This window comes from Erpetoichthys calabaricus, chromosome 3 (assembly GCF_900747795.2).
Source record: "Erpetoichthys calabaricus chromosome 3, fErpCal1.3, whole genome shotgun sequence".
Taxonomy (NCBI): Eukaryota; Metazoa; Chordata; class Cladistia; order Polypteriformes; family Polypteridae; genus Erpetoichthys; species Erpetoichthys calabaricus.
In genome coordinates this window covers 89,705,681-89,728,432 of record NC_041396.2, presented here as the reverse complement: position 1 = coordinate 89,728,432, position 22,752 = coordinate 89,705,681, and the positions used below count along the sequence as shown (strand labels likewise).

The window sequence follows — 22,752 nt, the reverse complement described above, 5'->3', positions numbered from 1 at the left end:
CAATCTGTTGGTACCAAATTCTGACCTAGCCATCTGCCTCAGATTTCTGTTCTTGGCTGACAGGAGTAAAACCCAGCAAGGTATTATGCTGTTGTAGCCAACCTGCCTCAGGATTCAATGTATTGCACCTTTTTAAGATGCTTTTTTCTCAGCACAGTTGTACAGAGTGGTTATCCAAGTTAATGTGACCTTTCTGTTAGCTTGAACCAGTCAGTCCTCTCTCATCAACAAAATATTTCCATCCACAGAACTGCCGCTCACTGGATGTTTTTGTTTTTTGCACCACTCTGAGTAAACTCTATAGGCAGTTGTCCATGAAAATCCCAGGAGATCAGCAGTTAAAGAAATACTCAAACCAGCCTGTCTGCCACTAACAATCATGCCATGTTAAAATTAATGAGATCATGTTTTTTCCCCTCATTCTGTTGGTGTTTGTGATCATTTACTGAAGCTCCTAATCTTTATCTGTATGCTTTTATTCAATAGACTGTTACCACACGATTGACCGATTTAGATAATTGCATGTACTGTATAAGCAAGTGTACGGGTATATCTTATACAGCTGGGTGATGGATTCAGTCCCAGGTTCTGGACCAACCACAGCACAGCTGTGTCACCCTTCTTTGATTATATGATGGTCACCAAATAATTCTTCCTCAATTTTTTTTTTTTATTTTACACATCAGGCAGCACATTTTTGCAGTGGGTAGTACTGCTATCTCACTAATCCAGTGTCCTGTGTTCATATCCATCACATGGTCATTGTCTGTTTGTAGTTTACATGTTTTCCCCGTGTTTGCATTCCCCTTATACTGTGCTTTTGAACTGAACAGCCACCTCTCCACGTCGTTCATTGGTGAAGAGAATCTATCTTTCCGGTTTATCTTGTGTGTTGAGTTTTCCTGAAAAGTATTAATGATATATTCCACACAAAATGCAACGATTTTGCACGCATATGAATAAATAATGGACATGTGCATTATGCAACGTGAGTTACACAAGAATTGTTTTGTTTTTTTTTCTGTTTTCTATGGATGTTTTTCACTTCATTTGCCATTGGACAGAAAGCCAATGTGTTCTATTCTGTCATAAACTGTTTTCTCCCACACTGCATCACTATAAGCTACTTGGGATAAGTAACATTTTAAAAAATATATTTTTTGGTGGATTATTCTTTTAAGATATTTGTGACTTTGTGCCTTTGATACTTCTTTTAGCCCACTTTTATAGTTCTTCCTGAAAATCACATTTTCCTTTGTAGTGACATTTTTCTAAAATGCAAAAGCTGTACTGTATATGTTGCCATAGTTTTATGCTTAGAATATTTATATTTTTGAGTTCACTTTTGGCCTAACAGAGCAACTTTTAGGTAGATTGTGAACAGGGCTTCATAAAATGTTTCTGAACTTTTGTTATCCCCTTTCTTTAAAGAACATTTATACTTTATTTAAAAATATTTTGCAGGAAAATACCTCAAGTAAGTGACCTCCAATCACAACGTACCTCTGCTCCTGCTGTTTCAATGTCATCCTCCTCCCAGCATTCTGCAGTGACTGTTGCCAGTCTTCCAGCCGCCTCTGCATTAAGGACTTCTCCTTCTTGTTTTACCTCGTCGGCGGTTGCTAAGGAATCTCGATCACAGCACTGCACAGCGGCATCTCCCAACCCAGGAACAGCTTGCGGGCTTTCTGACTCAGCGGGTGGTAACAGCCAGTCAATTATGTCCCCAATGCCTGCCAACACCCCTTCTCCTTCATCTTTGAGCAGAGCATCGACACCGGTTGCAAAAGGCAGCAGATCAACAAAATTAAAATGGACGTTAATGTCAGAACAAAACACAGTTTCAAGAAAGAGAAAAAAGCCTCCTCCTGGAGAAACAGATGCAAGTTCTCACAAAAAGAACTGCCTGCTTCAGGATGGAGGCCGCTCATCTGTTTCTGGAACCTCTGAACAACCACAGAAAAGTGCCCCTTCACCTCATGGCCCCCTCAATGGTGCCCTTTCTCCTGGAAACAAGCAGCGGCATCACTCTTCTCCTGTGCGAAGTTCCCTGAGCCCTGGTCTTGTCAAGCGGAACCCTCATCATTATTTAGACTCAAGCCCTGTTAGGACACCTCATTCTTCAGATTCAGGCTTTAGGTCCAAGCCAGTCAACAGTAACAGTAGCAGCAATTCCAGTGGCAAAAGCTTGAACTGTGACCCAAAGGGTTTTGGGAAAAAACAAAAGAATGGACCCCCACCTCCTGAGCACAAACCTGCCAAACCAAATCGCTCTTCCACCAACTCTGACTCCAGTTTTCTCCACAAGAAAAGAGATGGCAAAGGCGTCATCTCCACTGGGCTGGAGAAAAAACTTGGTGTACAGAAGGTGGGCACAGTTCTGTTTATTACAAAATCTGATAACATTTATGTTCCTTAAGTGCTAGAGACAAAGTAGCACAGAATGTCTGCTAAAATCTGAGAATGTTTGGGAAGTTCTATAAAATTACAGTTGTATATGTTTTGATTGGTGAGATCCTGAAGAACAGAATAGGCAGTACCTGATAAGTTAGTAGTAGTTTTGCATTAAATTTGGATACTATCACAACTTAATGTTCATTAGTTTACAATTTTTGCGTAAAGACAGTGGCATGTTTACCCATGCATCCAGTAATTAGATTTCTTACCCATTGGCAGACCAACTTTCTTTCTAAGGTTAGTTTCTTGACTTGTGCATATTGATTCTGGTTTAGGCTCTGGATTCCTACAACATAGATTTGGATTCATATACGTTTACATCTTTCCATTAATCTTCTGACCTCCGAGACATCTGTTCACTGCATTTTTTGATACTTTTCTACTTGTTTGAATATTTTTTCCTTTATCCTACTATGTGCTTTAGTTGCCTCAGCCTTTTCAACTATGGCTTTTAAACTATGCAATTTATTATAGCCAACAGTAGGCTACTAAAATTTAGAAATGTTAAATAATGTGTTTGGTCAGTGGCATTGTAATAGGTGGCATTATTTTTCATTGAAGCCTACATACTAAACTAGCATGTTTTAGTTGCCTGCTATAATGCTCTGTGTGTCAAAATGTAAACGTTATCCAAGTTAATTGGCTGGAGTTATTAAAAATCTACAACATGGCCTATTTCCAAGATGTAGGTATATCCAGCCAAATAGAGCATCTACAGTATTTACTTTATTTACTGTATATTAAACCTTATTAAACCAGAACTGATTAAAGGTTAAGTTCTGCATTTTTTCAAGTCAAAGGTGTTGCTTCACAGTCACGGTTTATTTTAATTTGCCACACGAAATTGCAATTGAAAGTAAGGCATATTTTATAAATTTTAAGAAATAACTAGCATGCTCTTGCATTTTATAATAGAGCTAAAGAGAACCTTAGCTGCAACATTGAAAAAAAGCTTAAAACTTATATTACTTTTTTTAAATAAAAAATGTTATTGCAAATTGACCTGCATCTTGGGATTGTACATATTTGCAAAATATTGTATCCAAGGCATTTTAAGGAAGGAGAAAAGCATAAAGCAAAGCATTTCTCTAAGATTTGGCCACTTTTAAAGGAGCCCAGTTGTGCCCTTCACTTCGCTAATCGTCTTCATCCATGGCAACTTTTTATTGAATGTTGTTGCCCAGATGTGAACTGCTGTCTCTGTTCTGGAGACCACTCATCAATAATAACTGAAAAAAAGAAACCTACGATTGCGCACACTCATTCATAATGCCTTATTTTGTTATTTTTCAAAGACACTGCCTGCTGCCGCCGCCAATACTGTATAATAATGCACATGTGTGCTTTGGTGGTCTAGTGAGAGAAAGATTGAGCATAAGCTTAGTATGCAGTTAGGTAACAAGAACAGACCAGATGTTACAGGTATACGTCTAGTTTTAATCAGTTTAAGTTTAGTAAGTTCAGTACAGATGCTTTAACATAGGCATGGTGGCAATATAGAGCTGTCATTCCTCCCTCACAACTCCAGGTTCTGCATGGCATTGGCATATTCTCCCAGTGTATTTACAAATTGTTTGGTATTGGCGAGTGTTTACATTCTCAAAAACATTGCGCTCAATTCTTTTATTACCATATCTTCAGCAACTAATCCTTTCATTAAACAATTTGATAATTTGTTTGTGGTACTTTAAGCTGTTTAATCGTGGTTGCCTTTTCCATCTTTTAGTGTTTATTGTGCATGCTCATGACACATGGCAAATGGCACATGTGCCTTGGTTATTTAAAAATCCAAGACTCCTACTAAAAATGCAATGCAGTGTAATCGGTTCAGTTCACGTTTCTTATTGTTTGTACAAAGTACAATGAAACTAATACGTGTGTTTTTCACCAATGCACTGCCACTCGGTATGAATCTTGCTCCATAGGGTATGCAAAATGACAACACAGAATTTAATAGATGAAAAATTCAATATATCTGTGACTCTCTTTCAAAGAAAACTTTCTAATCCTTGTGCAGTATTTGTCTTTAACCATTTCTATCATTGCCCCCCTATTTTTACAGACATGTTTCAAAATTACAGTTGTAATCCACCATACTAGTTCTTTATATAATTTTCAACATTTCTATAATGTCCATTCTTAATCTCCATTTGCTTAAGCTGAAAGCCTGCAATTCTTTTAATATTTCCATATACAGTAGCTAATACCCTGTGTTCTGGAAATGGTCTACTCGCTATTTTCTGAAGCTTCACTAAGACAAAAACATAACCTTCCTTGACATGTGTTTTGTGTAAACCAACATCTTATTAGCCTTATTAATCACTTCTGTACACTGACCTAATATGGACACGATGAGTCAGAAGCCCTTCTGATAGGGTGGACTTTGAATTTTCAGACCCCTCATTGTGTGTTCAAATGTAACATATTTACTTCCAATATCTAGTACTTTTTATTTTATATTGACAATGTCATTAATCTGTCCAAGTCCAAATTCTATCCAGGTCTGTCTGTTATGATTCAGCTATTGTCTGCCATTCCACCTAGTTTAGTATTATCTGCAGAGTTGGTCATTTCTATCTGTCTGTAAGTCTGTCTGTCAAAGGTAGTTTATTTGTCCCAAGAGGAAATTTAGCCTTTTACGGACAATGCTGATTAAGTAAGTTTGTGAATGCCATCCCTTCCTAACAGATCACCTCCCTCTTCAAAGATGGACATGAATAAAAGGTTTTGTAGAGATTTAATTTTTTAAAAATATTTCTATTTATGAAAAGTTTATTCTCTAGGCTTCAAGCATGTACCTTTTCTTGAGTGAACATGAGGGAATATAAATTTGGTACAGATAGCTTTGGTGGTACAAATGAGGAAAATTTATACTCTAAATGGACAGATCTTCTGTAGTACAATCGAAGAGATATCTGATAGGCCTCCCCTGCTTTTCTTTCCATTCCACAAAGATTAGGCCCACACTGTCTCTTCAAATATATTCTGTTTATGCCATTAAAATGAAGTGGCATAATGGAATTTTCTTTCCTCATTTTGTGATTATGGTTTCAATAAATGTAATGTAGTAAAATGTTGCATTTGTGATGGGGAAGATAATTTTTCAAGAAAGACTGAAAAATATTTCTGAATTGCTTTCTCATAACAATGTGCGCTGCAGTTCAATTAACAAAGGGTATAAAAGAGGGAATATCTTAAATAATTCAATCAAAATATGTCTAGTCATGGCTAACCCTAATCACAAAAAATGAAAGAAATCAAAAAATGTGAAAAATTACATTGGTGTATTTGCTCATTTAGTTTTACTTCAATTATTACTTAAGTACACAGATTAAACATTTGTAGCTAGTTAACGTTTATTGTTTCTCACATTTTCTGGTTTGTTTTGTGATTAGGTATAGTTTTGACTCAAGTTTTTAATTTATTTATTATTTAAGGTACCCTTTTACATAGCATACAAGTAGGTATTTGTTTTACTAAGATGGTGTTAATTATTTTGATGTTCAGCTTAGTCGACATAACAGACGAACACACTCTCCTTAAACTAATAGCACACATTCAGTTGTACTTATTCTCTTCTGTACTGTTGTTTAAAGTGAATCAGACTTTGAAAAAATATACTAACTACATACAATCAGTTCCTGAGTCAGAATTTGAGCCCATGACTTATGATCTGTCAGGAAGCCGCAAATCCTAATGTAGTTTATATAAAAGATGATATAGTTATATTGAATCTCATAAATAAATCGGTAGAATATATCTTACTTTACCCTAGATGTGTTTTCAAAGTTATTTGAAATATGCTACAGCTTCTGACAACTCTTCATTGGTCTAAGTCAAAGGTTCTTAAACATTGCAATCTGAGGACCCATACGAAATAAATATGTACCATACTGAGTCATAAGATGTGAGTTATTGCAATATATATAATATAATCATTGGAAATGGCATAGATTCCTGCAGTTTATCATTGCTAATGTAAGATTTAGTAAAATGGAGGTAAATAAGTTCTTTAACACTGATGCAGCATGAGGATAAAATGATTTTTGACAAAGATTTATGAAATGCTGCTCAACCGTATCACCTTACTCAAGGAAAAAATAATGATGCAGTTTATTTACCTTGTTGTAAATTATATATTAAAATGAGCTTCACCTTTTAGAATACCATACCATTTTCTTGGCCAGCCTAAACCTAGGCAGTGTTGCGAGGGGCTGGAGTCTATACCATTCTTCTAAATGAGCTTGCAAATTATTTAGCATATCTCTTTCTTCATTTAAAATTTCAATCAACAGAGTAGCAGAGTTAAGTGGTGTAGTTAAATTATTCCTAAAAAATTTGCACTATTAGTATTTTATACAAGTGTTAGAATAACCATAGATGAAGAATTTGGCAAACAGTCAAATCTGAAAGCTTTAGTGCTACTGACTGACATGGTGCTAAACACAGAGGCCTCTGCTTTAGTCTGTCTCACCCTTTTGATCTTATCTGGTGTTCTCACAGTTCTCAAAACACATACTTTACCCTAACAGTAGATTAAAATTTATTGAGCAACTTTAAAATAGTGTTCTAAAAAAGAATTTTTCCTTTCAGGGCAGTGTTAATAAATTTTAATATACTACCTCAGTTACGGATTTCGATTCAATGTATACTGTAATGGTGAACATGCTATACCGTAATGGTGAACATGCGATGTGGCTACAATCTTTTTTTCCATGGCTACTAAAACTGCATATAACATATGACACTGCCGTAGCACTATAGATACCTCTACTCTATTGACTCACACCTCACAACAATCTGAAAATCTTCACATCCTTGTGTGCCACACCCATTATCTTCATTTAAACATTTCAAAGTTGTGTCGTGATCTTTCACCTCACAGGCTTGTCTGTGTCGTTTCCTCCTCCGATCCCTTTTCTTATGCATGTCTGTGCTGGTAAGTCATCTCAGTTTGATTGTTTCACAGGTTTGCGAGAAAGATGGTGGTGTTTTGAGGAATATTTATTATATTTTTGTACAATAAAAATCTGTGATGCATCAGTGGTGGTGTTTATATATAGGCTGAATCTTGGATCGCATTCTACCTCGATACGTTAAATTGAGAACGGCATATCTCTTACCACATAATTCACACTTGATTGAACTTGGTTAATTTTACTACATAATCATGTGGCTACCCATCACAAACATGTTTATGACCGATAGTTTTAAGAGACACTGCTCTAAGCAATTAAAAGGAAGATGGAGGGATTTTTAAATCTGGTAATATGGAATGCATAGCTGTATATTTTTAAATACTTTATTGTTAAATGGCTTGCAATGATGAACATCCTAATTGATTATAGATTTATTTACAGACAGCTTACCTAAACAAATCTGTTTGCTTTCTTGTGGATTTGTCACCCCTTATGAGTGCTCTGTCTCTCTCTCTTAACACTGTGTAAGTTGTTTGTTCTGTACTTCCCAGTAGAGCTTGAAGTAATCTATTCATTATCTTATTACTGACTGCCTCCCCTTTCTTCTTTTTTATCTGCAGTCGAAGCTTCATCACTGACAGAGTGCCTGCCTTTAATGGCAACGGGAATAAAGAGGAAACCTTGAAAGATCCATTTCCACGGACTGATGGGATGAAACACTGGAATGTGTGTGTGAGTGTGTGCGAGAGAGTGAATGTGTTCGAGCACGCCAGAATGCGATCACATGTGTATAAATATAGAAATACCTCAAGACTTTTACCTGCTATGCTGCTACAATGAAACTATATTGAATTGAAGAGAAACGGGAGGGGTTGCAGGGCAAAAATGGATTAAAACATCTAAAATGACCCGTAAACCTGGTTTTGTATTCATAAAAAGATGCTGATTTGTACCCTAACTTGAAACTTTTGTGTTCCTCATTTTCTACCTTAAAACACTCAAACTTTGAGCTTGATCTTTGTTCTTCATCAGTTTTGGAGCATCAACACATATTTGTTGAAAAGGAGCTAATTGTGTCTTGATGTCCTTGGGTGTATTATTATGAATAATGTAATTGAATGTGTAATCATATGAAATATGCCACACTTCACCTGAAAATTAACAAAGGCTCATGCAGTATAGCACAACACTCACACTTAGTAAAACTTCCTGCATTTGCACATAAAATAGTGCACGCTCTACTTATAAATTCTCTTTTGGTTCCATTCACATCCTCTCACCTTTGTTTGCCTTTATTTGTAAATTACAAGCACAATTCTAAAATGGGTTCACATTAGCATCTCAGTCAAGCCATCAATACGTTGAATGCTTAAGTGATTGTCCTCCAATGGTGAACACTGAAACCACCATTGGAGAATGGTCAGCAAATTTCAAATATTTTGCTTATTTTTGCACAATATGGTTTTCTTTCTCAGTTTATTAAGTGGTTTCTACATAACATAACCTAATTCCGCTTACAGTTCTGGAACCTATGCCAGCAACCTCAGGTGGAAGGCAGGAACCAACGCAAGATGGGGCTCTTGTCTGTCTTGGGACCCACTCACATAGGGTCACTAAATCACCTAACCTGCATGATTTTTGAAATACTGGACTACAATCCATGTAGACATGGGTATAATGTGAAAATGTGACACAGATGATGACTTGGTACAAGATTTGAGTTTTCAGCATTCTTGTGACAGCAGCACTATCCTCTGTGCCACTCTGCTGCCCTTCACTAGTTTGTGTTTGAATAATTATAGCGGCCTATTGTTCAATGATGTCAGTATTAGCTGCGTCTTCTCTGGGGTCAAAATGCTGCGTCAGACTTGGATTGTTTATGCAGTACCTAATGATTGGTTGATTCCCATGACAATCAGAGTTGATGCATACTTTTTGTAAGCTGTTGCTTATTGTTATGGCAATTTAAATATTTAATGTACCTATAATTCTAAAGAAACTCCTGGCATCAGACCTCGCCCTGCTCTCCTGATTTCTTATATTAACTTTATAGAACATCATTAATATCCACTTCAGTTACAAAAAGCACGTCTAGTGGATAGAAGAGTATATTTTTATATAAAAATGGGATGGGAGGTCATTTTTAATTTGGAATATCATACTGACCTTGCAAATGCACTCTTTGTATGTGACAGTAATGACCCTATAAACTTCTAACAGGTGTAGTATAGATAAAGTGAGCTGAGAAGCACGTTCTTCTGCTCTGTCTGAACAACATTGCAGAAAATGGCAGTGCCTAATGCAGACGGTTCACTAGCTATTTAAAGTCCCATCTGCTTTTTAAATTGTAAGCAACCCACCGTATATGGGGCGTGTAGCATCTCCATGTAGACAGTAATGCCATTCTTAGCTACACAAGAATTGGTGGCAAAGATATAACAAAAAAAACACCAGAAATGGGGTTAGGCCCTGGATCTGTGAAATGCTATTCTAGTAAATAAGCTGTGGTATTTATACTTGTCCAGTTATAACTAAGAAATACAGTGAACAAATCTGCAGCAGCATGTAATTTTTTTTCTATCTTATAGACATGGAACATTCCACAATTTTTTCTGTTTTCAGATTCATCCATGCCCTGTTTTAGTCTAACAGTGCCTTCTGTGTATGTTCTGGCTCAAGGGAAAGCCAACTAACTTTGGCTAATCAGCTCAGGTATATCCAGGGTGGATATTTCAAAGGGTCTGTAAGGTGTCAAGAAACGTTTACAGTGTAATTAACATCATATTGTTTGAGAGAGGTTTTGTGAGTTGGCCTCATCAATTTTGCTTCCATAGTTATATTATGGACATTGTGAGTGCTAAAGGCCAATCTTACATTTTCTAATGTAATATACATGTGCTATCCATTCCTGATTATTAAATAATCATTTGTTTACGTGGGTGCACTCGATTCTACAGTAATTGCAGAACTAAGGGGCATTTATTTTTTGACCAACTATTGCCAGGTTTGACAATGATTAAGTACAAAGTAGATTTTTTTTGAGTACTGTTTATAAAATAAGGTTAATTTTAGCCCTTGGGGAAGGAAGATCAATGTTCTCTAAATATGGTAAACCATAATATCTTCTGGGAATGAGTTGTCATTATCCTTACAATGATCATCAGCCACCATGAAATAGGTAGCCTGCTTAGAAGTGGCCTGCTAGCAGTGAGCAGTGACACTCCTCCACTCTTATTTGGTTATTGCTAAACAGTTGTGTCTCTGCATTAAAGGAATATGCTATGCAAAAATTATATATTTTTTATGTGTTATTTACCCTGTCTGGTTTGCAGTGATTGCAAAGACAAATTTTTATTTTCAGTTTTCATGGAGAACAGAGATAACAAACCTTCTGTTCGAATGGACATCTCTTCAGACCAATGCGAGACCACAGCAAGTAATATAAAAATGTCCAAGAACAACTCAAGTAAGTTGAATTAAAGACCCGCCTCTTCCCCTCATTCATTGGTCTAGAGTTCTGTCTTCTTGTTCCTATTTGCACACATTTCCTTTGTGTGCACTGCTCTGATTTTTATGGAACTCTTTAGTTAAACATGCATGCATTTGGTATGTTGGGGGCATACGACTGGATGACTTGTCCAGTGGATTATGTGACACAAGTAATTTGAGTTTTTTTTTTTTTTCTTTTTTTTTTTTTAATGGAAGTTTTAATATTGTTTGCCTGGTGCTGCTCACCATAGATAACCATTCTATCATAAATATTATCACATCTTTACAACTTTCTATCAAAAAGTTTATCACTCATCTCCATGAAAACATAAGATTAAAATTTTCTCAGATGTCACTTCAAACCACATGGGGTAAATAACATAAGGTAATTGATTTTTGGGAGGAGTATTCCTTCAAGGGCAGGTGGAGCACTGCATCCGATCCTCCAGTAGATGTCACTATTCTGCATAATTTTTTATGGGCAAGCTCCCCTAAATTTAACATATTCTTAAAATGCTTAAAGCAAATATAACTTAGTTGACATAATCCAAATTTTCTGATTTCTATGATATGCTCAATGCAGTTTTCTATGTAGAAAAATATTGCTTTTTGGAGTGTGTGAAATTTTCCTAATGCCTGCCGCTGTTCACCCGTTGCCTAATTGCTCGGGTAGTCCAGTGGACCCTGCAATGTTCTAGATGTGCCTTTGCTCCTGCGTGCACATGTGTAGTCTGGACTTTTCAGTTCCCCCTCTTGGGGTTTGAAGACTGGAGCTCTTTTTTTTTTTTTTTTTTATTAAAGGATGTATGACTTTGTGCATCTTGCTGTTTTGGAATAGGCATCACCATTGTCATAAATCACATTGATGTATGATGTACGATATGTTTTAGCACTTTGTCCATTGAACCAAAATTGGAAATATATCAGTATTCATTTACATTTCTGCTTTTAGTTTTGAATATTTCATGTTGATGTTGAGATATGTTTTAATATTGTCCTTTGGTCATACTGTGAAACAATAGTATGGTGATATATCTTTATTTTGTGTGATTTTGTTAGGGCATTATTCGGGTGACTCTGTATGACCCACTAGTGCTCTTTAGTAACCTAATACATTGAGAAGTACAGCGTCTGTCCCTTGCTTCTTCACATGAGGTTTACTGAAGGACTTACCTTCCTCAACTCCCCTGTAATGCTGTTCCCATTGCTCCAGTCTTTAATGTCACCCTTCCATGCATCTCCCAATGATCATTTTTCTGCCTTGGCCACAGCCTGCACATTCATGCAGCTGGTTCCAGCTCACACTGCTCACCTAGAGACAAGCATCATCTATACTCCCTTTCCCCAAACCCATGAGCTGAACCACGATACCTACCAAGACTCGACGGCAGTCATGTATCCAGGCTAAAGCATTTAACCAGAGTAGCAATTCTCATAGGTGCTTCTCTTCAAGTGCTTGGTCATTTCTCTCACACTGAGACACACACACACACACATCCTCTGTACATCTTCTCAAGTTGGCTTGGCACCTTCTGACAACATTGTGATCTAACCAGAATTGTCATTCCAAAAAGACCACTGTCTGCAATTTGGGTTACCATTTTAGGCAAAATAAATATTTCTTTATTCTTAATCTGGTTTGTTTCACATGTTAAGGATTTCTGTCCAGTAGCCACTTTCTTAGATACAATTTAGTATCCAGGAAAAACCCATTTTGCCTCCAGAACAGCCTGAATTCTTCAGATATGGATTCCAAAAAGTGCTTGTCACATTCCTTAGGGATTATGGCCCATGCTGGACCAATGAATGAGGGGAAGAGGCAAGTCTATTATATTTCCAACACACATTTAGGCCTTATGTTCCACATCATCCCAAAGATTCCCTGTTGCAGTATTTCTGAACCACAGTGTTGCAGGCTTCCACCAGTGGATTGTTTATGGTGATTTATGAAGGTGTTGCGCGTGAGTCGTGCACTGGGTCATGGCTCCAACGGTCATGCTTGACCCCCCATCTCTGATGATCACACTTGATTCACCAAGGGGGGCTGCTCCACCCAGTTCTAGTGCTAGGTTATTTTGCGCCCTAAGCCAAGCTTATTAGTTCAGTGTTCAGTAGCTAACCTGTGCAGCTGGGTTTTTTGGTGGGTTGTGACACCACAAAGGTTGAGAAACCCTGACCTATTGGTTTAAGATTTGGAATTTTGTAAACTATTGGATTAAACTGTCAAATTTGTGAAACTAACTTTAGATGATATATGCTTTATCATATGATGCTGTATCCTCCCTAAATTATATATTTAAAAAATGAATGGGTCAGCAATAGTGCTTAAGTACACGGTTGCATTCAAATGATGGTCAGTTGGTATTCACAGGCCTATGTGTTCCTCACACTCCTACACTATCACCACCACATGTAATACTGAAACAAAAGGGAGAATAGCTCCATGGATTTATGCTATTTACTCCAAATTCTGCCCCTGCCATCTGCATGTTGCAGTGAAAATTGAGATGTGTCAGACCAGTTGATATTTTTCAAGCTTTTGTGGTAGTTTGCCCACCATAACTTTATTTTCATGTTCTTGGATCTTTTCCGTATTCTTTCTACCTTCAACCTTAAAATGTGCATTCAGAGATGCCCTTCTGCGCACCACTGTTTTTAAGAATATGTTTTTAAAATATGTTAGGGTGAACAAGTTTGTCCATTCTGTTTAGATCTTTCTCATGCTTTTCTCCATAGAACTGTGACACCCCAAATGCCTTTCTATCAAAATATTCTCCAGGAATATGTAGTGTGTAGAGTAGCTTTTTCCAAGATATTGGAAACTTCACATCATACCACAGTCAAAGCTACTTGAGCACTCATCAATTCTGATGTTGGTTGAGTGACAACAAAACCACTTGGGTGTATGCGATACGCATTGGGTCAGAGGCACGTGATTGGCTGTTTGCATGAACAAGCAGGTGTACCTAATAAAATATACACTGAATGTAATCTGAAAAGGCTTAGCAGATAAAATGCTCTTTCCATCTAGAACGTGGCTGGTCATACTGGTCCACATATGAGTATAATTTTCAACATTAGGTGGAACATTTAACAGTTTGGATAACATTTGTTGATTAGTTGAGCGTAGTGGTGTTTTTATTAGTATAGGAGCATCACAAAAGAATTTTAATGACAACAAGCTATTAAAACTTGACATAGATCAGCAGGGTCATATTAACGTAACTAACTCAAAATCATATCAAGATCCAAACATCCTTGCAGATACAAGCTATGCTACTAATGAATTGCCCCATGTACTGACAATTTCCACTGTGAAGAAATGTTTTCTAATGATAAAACTAAATTTTCTCTTATCCAGCTTCCTTCCTTGTTCTAAAAAAAAAAAAAAAATCTCTTTGCAAAGTCACGGACATTAATATGTGGTTGACATATCCCCCCAGCCTCCAATCTTCAGGAAAGGCTTCCTACAAGAATTTGGAAGGTATGTGTGTGGTGAGGAATTTGTGCCCATTCAGCCAAAAGAGAGCATGTGTGAAATCAGGTGCTGATGTTGGATAAGAAGACTCGGCTCACAATCGGCATTCAAGTTAATTCCAAAGGTGCTTGATAGGGCTGATATCAAGGCTCTGTGCTGGCCACTTGAGTTCCCCCATGTATTTGTGGACCTGGCTTTGTGCACAGGGGCAGTCATGCTGGAACAGAACAGGGCCTTCCCCAAATTATTGCCACAAACTTGGAAGCACACAGTTGTCTAAAATGTCTTAGTATGTTGTAGCATTAAAATTATCCTTCACTGAAATCAAGTCGCCTGGCCCAAATTCTGACAAACATCCCAAGACCATTATTCCCAAATTTTGCAGTTGGCATTATGCAGTCTGGCAGGTAGTATTTACCTGACATCCTCCATACCAGAATTCATCCATCAGACCACCAGATGGTGAAGTGTGGCTCATCACTCCAAAGAACACAATTCCACTGCTTCAGAGTCCAATAGCGGTATACTTTATCCGGCCAACGCTTGTCATTGCACATAATGATCTTAGATTTGTGTGCAGTTGCTCACCCAGAGACACCCATTTCATGAAGCTCCTGATGCACAGTCCTTGTGCTTTTGTTGCTCCCTGAGGTGGTTTGGAACTCTCTTGTGAGTGATGACACGGAGGATAAGTGATTTTTACACGCTATGTGCTTCAGCATTTGTCAGCCCTGTTCTGTGGGTTTGCGTGGTCTACCACTTCATAGCTGGGCTGTTGCTGCTCCTAGATGCTTCAATTCACAATAGTCGCACTTGCAGTTGACTGGGGCAGATCTGACAGAGCAGACATTTTATGTATTGACTTGTTTCAAAGGTGACTTCCAATGACAGTACCATATTTAAAGTCACTCTGAGCTCTTCAGAATGATAAACATTGGCAGTTGAGTGGGTCAATGGAGTTATATGCTTGACGTGCACTTGTTAACAATGAAATACCTGAACTCAGAAATTTGGGGGGGTCTCCACCTACCTTTGGCCATTTAGTATTTTCAGTTTGTAACATACATTTTGACAAGAATAGGCCTTTTGAATAGACATAACTTGTCATTTCCCATTTATCAAACCTTCAAAGTAATGCAAAGCCAAATCATGAAGGTCACCCCATGCTTGCCACTCTGTACTGCATTACTTGATGATGTGCCCCTTTTATATTTAGTTCTCTATATACAACAGAAGTTGTTTTTTTTTTTTTTTTGCAAAACAGTGGAATATGAAGTTTTTTTAGGGTTAGGGAAAAGCCAATTCCTGTTTTTCTCTCTTTTTTCAGCATAATTTTTCCATGCGAAAAGCACAGCATCTATAAATGAATGCCTTTTTATTTAAATGAGCACCTTAAATGTTTCATTGAGAAATTTTAAAGTTTCATTTTTTTATTAGAACTGAAATAGCCAATCATCATTTTCATTCTACCTTTCCTGGTGAGGGTCACTGTAGCGAGACGTTAAGCTAGGATGACCAGGCCTCACTATTCCTAGCAGTTTCCTCCAGGAGCTCTTGGGGAATAGCTAGATGCTTCCATGAGTGTGGAGATATATAATCCTTTCAGTGTGTCCTGAGTGTTACCCTTTACTTTCTCCCAGTTGACTTGTGACGATGCGGGCTCGCTCCATGCTCCCATCTGACTTCTGGGAGCTCTTGAACCCGACACCGTTCGTAATGTCACCGATGGGCTAGACAGTGCGGCACAACAATGAAGCAAGGGGATGGTATTACAACAGCAAACAAAAACAAAGTGTCCAAATTAAATAAGGTGCAGTGTATCAAAATAAGTCATTAAATAAATAATTCATAAAACAGGTGAATGGTGGAGGTTAAAAACACAGTAGAAAAAATCCTTTAAAAACCGAGGTTAAAATAACGGCTGGAAACGGTCTTTCTTTAAGAATCCATGCCTATCTTCTTTAACCCGACAACTCCTCTTCTTCTCCCTTCCGGGCCCTGCAACAGGGGAGTCGCCCTACCAGCATATGCAGCTCCTTCAGCACTGGTCCGGTAACCCTCCGATCCCTGGCTACATCGGGCTCCAGTCGGACCGAGACTTGGGTTTCTTCCCCCAGCGGCCAGGGCGCTCACGCTGGGGCTCAACACACCCAAAGACTCAACGACTCCGCTCCTTTTGTTGACCAGTCGTCTCCACGGCTGGTCACTCCAGCTCCTCCCAATTGCTCAGCTGGAGCGACTGCTTCAATCTGCCCCCTCTGAGAGTTGGCCAAACTCCTCTGGGGCTCTCCTACCAGCTGCCTGTGATTGCTCAAGCGAGCCTGCTGTCGTTCGGTCTGTCGCACCAGCTCCCCACTTCTCCAGCCTTCCTCTCCCTTAACCTCCGTTCTTCCCTCCTAGCTGCCTCGCGCTTCTATTTATTACAGCGACGTGGATCAGATGTGGCAATTAGCAGCTCCCGGCACCAATTACGGATGCGGACGTCTCTTCACCTGTGCACTTAAGTGAGGACCATCCGCATCATGCATCACCCGGGAGACTGCTTCGGCCACAATACCACGCCCCTTCGCTAAGCTGCGAGTGCGGCGATTATTTATTTAAAAAGTGGCCTTTTTGATGTGAGCTGTGGACCCGCTACGCCACATGGCTGTTTTTTGTACATCATCCATGGCAGGAGCCTAGGGGCATCCTAACTACATGCCCAGTCACGTAACTTGGCTTCTCTTGATCCAGATAAGAAAGGATTCTCCTACAAATTCATTTTGTATTGCTGTGCTCATAGACAGTTGGTCCAGCAACCCTGTGCAAGAACCTGATGCCAGTCATTTGTACTCACAATCTCATTCCTTCTGTCAATACCCATTGTGCATCACCAAAAGTGTGAATGGGAATGTACAGTAGAATAGCTGCTAAACTGACAAATTCTTCAGTGCACTTGGCTTCCACTTCACCACCATGGTTAAATACAAGGTCTGTAAAATGACTGCTGCTGTACCAATTTGTTAGTCAGTCTCAATTCTTATTTATGAACAAGACCCCAAGGCACTTGAACTTCTTCACTTGGGACGACTGCTTGGATCTATCGTGATTTGGACACCTCTAGCGCTGGAGGGAAAGTATTCATGAGCACTTCAAAAGGAGTGGCCATGGCATTACAAAGCACAAACTTTAAAGCCAAGAATATTTTAATGTGCAAAAGGAAACCTTTTCATCAAAATTCTACTAGAGGCATGTATGTGTAACAATGCACTTCTGTTGGTACACCACAATGAAACACTGAAGTCTCACAGAATGAGTAGTTGGTGCCCTTTTGAGCGTTTAATTCAATTGTCTCTAAAATGTGCACACAAGTAAACAACAGATGACATTTTCCTCCATGTCACTTGATTTATAATATTCAGAGCTTGGGTGGCACCAGTATTGGACCCGGGTCCACCCACTTTCTTCATTGGTCCACCCTGTAGCTTAGGTTTTAATTTTTATTTTTCTTCAAATGAAATGCATATATGCAATTTAGTGCACTTTTCCTTTGATTAAAATATCGGTTGATTATAAACTTGCACCACAAAATCAACGTTAATTTTATCACAAGAAAAATGAATACTCGAAAAGTGCATATATGGAGAGCGGTTATACAGCATACATCCACATAACAAGGTTTAGAAAATAAGATTTACTTAAAATATTGCAAATCACGACTACTCAAAACATGGGCGGTTAACAGGAGGCTATCAACTAGTAACTTACTGAAGTTACTTAGTCCTCCCGTTCAGCTTCACTGATTCGATTTGTATGATTCACTGAAAAGAGTCTTTCAAAAAGAACGATTTGTTTGTGAATTGCCCATCACTCTGTTGAGCTACTGTTGGAAGGGACACATTTTAGGTTTTATTAGCAACAGGAAACAAACGGAAGTGCAAAATGTGCCAGAGTCTGATGTCGGCACTGAAACATTTGGTGATTCTCCAATGGTGAGTGAAAGCCCCACTGCTAGCTGTGTCCTCTTTAGCAATCGGTGAGCTACCAATGCTGTTACTGAGCATGCTGGGAAATCCACAACCTCCCAGCCACCAAATGCCAAAGAACTGGCCAGGTCACAGATTTGTCTGATACCCATGAGCCACCAAATCCATATACAAGTTGAAAACTTTTATTATAGCCTGTAACGTGTGCTGCTTTGTGGCTCATTTATACAACAGAGAACAGTTTGTGACATTGGAGGATATTGAAAGATGCAATTTTATCTTTTTTGTAATAATCTGGTTGAGGATAAATTAATTTATGTATTCAGAGACTGGAAATGCACATATCAGATATGGAAACACAAATTGCAAGGAATGGCAAAATGGTAATTGGACTGTTTGCTATTATATAATGTTATACTATTCAAAATGATAATGGCTATTATTTGGATGTTGGTACCTTACCATTGGCTGGTATGTCTTAGGTATAAACATAAAGTGTGCAGTCAGTTTATCTTCACCATTTATAACTGGGTTTAAATTAGTGTTAACAAAAGTTATTCAAACTAGAAGTGCAAAAAAATAAAAACAAAAATATACATACATTTTAAATGACTGTATATTTAACAGTAATACAAATAACATTAGGCCCACTCTGATATGAAATTCTGGCTCCACTATTTGCTCAGGAAATTCAAAAGACAAGAGTTGGTTTCACTAGAGAGCAAAATAAGAAAACCAAAGGACTATTCAAATAATGTGTCATTAACTAGACAAACAATCAAAAAAAATAATCTTGATAAGAATTTGAATTGAGCAAAAGGTGAAATATATTTCAATCTACACATTTTTTCCTTTGAAATAGCAAAGAGCCGATGCAAAACAAACCACAAACTGACCTAACATGGATACTCAACTTTGCAATAACAGAAACACAAAATGGGGCAGATGATATGATGTCAACAAAAACATAAAGTAACAACCAAGACACAATTACTTCATTCCTGACAGCACTGGGATGACCAGACTGTATGGTGCCCACCTTGGGTGTTGTAAACATCCCTATATCTGTCCCTTACCTCTCCTGTGAGGGAATTCAAGACTAAGAGAGAGACCGCTCTTGATTAAGAAATTTCGTTTCCAAGCCAATGCAGAGCAAATATGGTAGTCTAACTTTATATAGAGTCAATATTTTTCAGCCTCTTGCATCAGTTCAGTTCAGATCCCAAAGGTATCACGTCCTAGTGAGCTGAATGACTTCCGGCCTGTTGCTCTGGCATCACATGTGATGAAGACCATGGAGAGGCTGCTGCTTCACCACCTGAGGCCACAGGTTCAACACGCCCTCGACCCTCTGCAGTTTGCATATCAGGAGAAGGTGGGAGCGGAGGATGCCATCATCTATATGCTACATCGATCCCTCTCCCACTTGGACAGAAGCAGTGGTGCTGTAAGAATTATGTTTCTAGACTTCTCTAGCGCCTTCAACACAATCCAACCTCTGCTCCTTAGGGACAAGCTGACAGAGATGGGAGTTGATTCATACCTGGTGGCATGGATCATGGACTATCTTAAAGACAGACCTCAGTATGTGCGTCTTGGGAACTGCAGGTCTGACATTGTGGTCAGCAACACAGGAGCACCGCAGGGGACTGTACTTTCTCCGGTTCTGTTCAGCCTATATACATCGGACTTCCAATACAACTTGGAGTCCTGCCACATGCAAAAGTTCGCTGATGACACTGCTATCGTGGGCTGCATCAGGAGTGGGCAGGAGGAGGAGTATAGAAACCTCATCAAGGACTTTGTTAAATGATGCGACTCAAACCACCTACACCTGAACACCAGCAAAACCAAGGAGCTGGTGGTGGATTTTAGGAGGCCCAGACCCCTCATGGACCCCGTGATCATCAGAGGTGACTGTGTGCAGATGGTGCAGACCTATAAATACCTGGGAGTGCAGCTGGATGATAAATTAGACTGGAATGCCAATACTGACGCTCTGTGTAAGAAAGGACAGAGCCGGTTATACTTCCTTAGAAGGCTGGCGTCCTTCAACATCTGCAATAAGATGCTGCAGATGTTCTATCAGACGGTTGTGGTGAGCGCCCTCTTCTACGCGGTGGTGTGCTGGGGAGGCAGCATTAAGAGGAAAGACACCTCACGCCTGGACAAACTGGTGAGGAAGGCAGGCTCTATTGTTGGCATGGAGCTAGACAGTTTGACATCTGTGGCAGAGCGACGGGCTCTCAGCAGGCTCCTATCAATCATGGAGAATCACTGCATCCACTAAACAGTGTCATCTCCAGACAGAGGAGCAGCTTCAGCGACAGACTGCTGTCACTGTCCTGCTCCACGGACAGATTGAGGAGATCGTTCCTCCCCCAAACTATGCGACTCTTCAATTCCACCCAGGGGGGGTAAACGTTAACATTTAACATTATACATAGTTATTGTCGTTTTTTTTACCTGCATTATTATCAATCTTTAATTTAATATTGTTTTTTGTATCAGTATGCTGCTGCTGGAGAATGTGAATTTCTTCTTGGGATTAATAAAGTATCTATCTATCTATCAGTTACATTTCACGCTCCTACAGGCTGTCAAGCATGTCTGGGTCAGTCACACTCTTGTCTTTCGCCTGACTGGTATTTGCTTCTGACCCTCACCCTTTGACCTGTGGGTGGAGAGTTCACATGACACCCTACAGTTTTAAGACCAAACCTGATTGGGTCACTTGGCCGCAAAATGCTCATTGGCATCATTCTTGAGGTTGACCTATGGATTTTACTTTTTCATAAGTTATGAGTTTGTGACCAAATTAGTATCTTTAGGCAATCCTAAGGTTGGGCACTTAGAACTTTTCAGTGTCAAAATTTGCTTTTACCTTTAATTGAAATAATAGAACCTGATTATTTTGGGGCGGCACGGTGGCGCTGCTGCCTCGCAGTTAGGAGACCTGTGTTCGCTTCCCGGGTCCTCCCTGCGTGGAGTTTCCTCCCACAGTCCAAAGACATGCAGGTTAGGTGCATTGGCGATCCTAAATTGTCCCTGGTGTGTGGGTGTGTGCGTGCCCTGCGGTGGACTGGCGCCCTGCCCAGGGTTTGTTTCCTGTCTTACACCCTGTGTTGGCTGGGATTGGCTCCAGCAGACCCCCGTGACCCTGTAGTTAGGATATAGCAGGTTGCATGATGGATGGATGGATGATTATTTTGGATTTAAGTGCAAAGGTTTCAACTTAAGGCCCCTAATTCTGTATTCTTCTTCTTCTTAACTGCAAGATTATGATAAATTGCAGTTGATTCCACATATATATTATTGGTTCACACGTTAAGTGACTTGCTCAGGGTAACGTAATGTATTGATGCGGGGACTGAACACAGTTGTGTTGTGGTTTACACCCCAATGCTCCAGCTATTATGCTTTCTAGTGAAAAAGCCTCAACATGAGGACACCAGGTCAAAGGATACCTGATAATTTGGGTGGAAAAGCAGCTCATGACTAAGCAGGTTTGAGAATGGTCTACAATGTTTGGCTTCTTCATAATAACATGGCTGAAGCAGGTTAGTGCTGATGCTTTCATGATTTTTTTTTTTTTTTTTTAAAAGATGGATCTCTTTGAGTTCATCTCACTTTTATTCGCTTAAACATTGCAAGCTGCCTCTCAGGGCACCACAGCTTTTTTCCTCTCAATGTTGTGACTCCAGATCTCCTTTTTGGAAATGCCAACAGGATCTCTCCATTTTCCTGCATTAACAGTTATCCCACCCGCCCCTTTCCCAACATACCAGCAACCGCTTATGTTTTAAAATTAAAAAAGACGCTGCAGGCAAGACATCGAAAACACTCCACTTAATGACAAAGACACACGTTTTTGCCCAGATTTTTTACTGATACAGTTAGAAAGCTTTCATTTGATGACATGGAAATCCTGATAGACTTTTTCTTTACATTTATTCAGTGTCAAGCCGAAGCTCCTAGACAGACACATTTTAATTGTAAATGTGTAACTGTAAAGATGTTAAGATTTGCTTTGGGTGTGATGAGGATGGACAGGATTAGGAATAAGGACATTAGAGGGTCAGCTCAAGTTGGACGGTTGGGAGACAAAGTCAGAGAGGCGAGATTGCATTGGTTTGGACATGTGCAGAGGAGAGATGCTGGGTATATTGGGAAGAGGATGCTATGAATAGAGCTGCCAGGGAAGAGGAAAAGAGGAAGGCCTAAGAGAAGGTTTATGGATGTGGTGAGAGAGGACATGCAGGTGATGGGTGTGACAGAACAAGATGCGGAGGACAGAAAGATATGGAAGAAGATGATCCGCTGTGGCAATCCCTAACGGGAGCAGCCAAAAGAAGAAGAAGAAGATGTAGCTGTTCTAAATATGTGCAGATTTATGGATTTATGAGCCTGAATTCAGTGAAGAGTGCTATAGAAAAATGAATGG

General features: G+C 39.2%; 1 protein-coding gene across 1 annotated transcript in view; it reads left to right on the top strand.

The window, feature by feature from the left end:
• LOC114648203 (ataxin-7-like protein 2) overlaps positions 1 to 8,277 on the top strand; it is a 53,896-nt gene extending 45,619 nt beyond the window's left edge. Inside the window, exons 10-11 of the mRNA XM_028797094.2 lie at positions 1,465 to 2,368; positions 7,997 to 8,277. Of these exons, the coding sequence (XP_028652927.2) occupies positions 1,465 to 2,368; positions 7,997 to 8,014 (922 nt within the window). The 3' untranslated portion in view covers positions 8,015 to 8,277. The remainder of the gene's footprint in view (positions 1 to 1,464; positions 2,369 to 7,996) is intronic.
• The last annotated feature ends 14,475 nt before the right edge of the window (positions 8,278 to 22,752 follow it).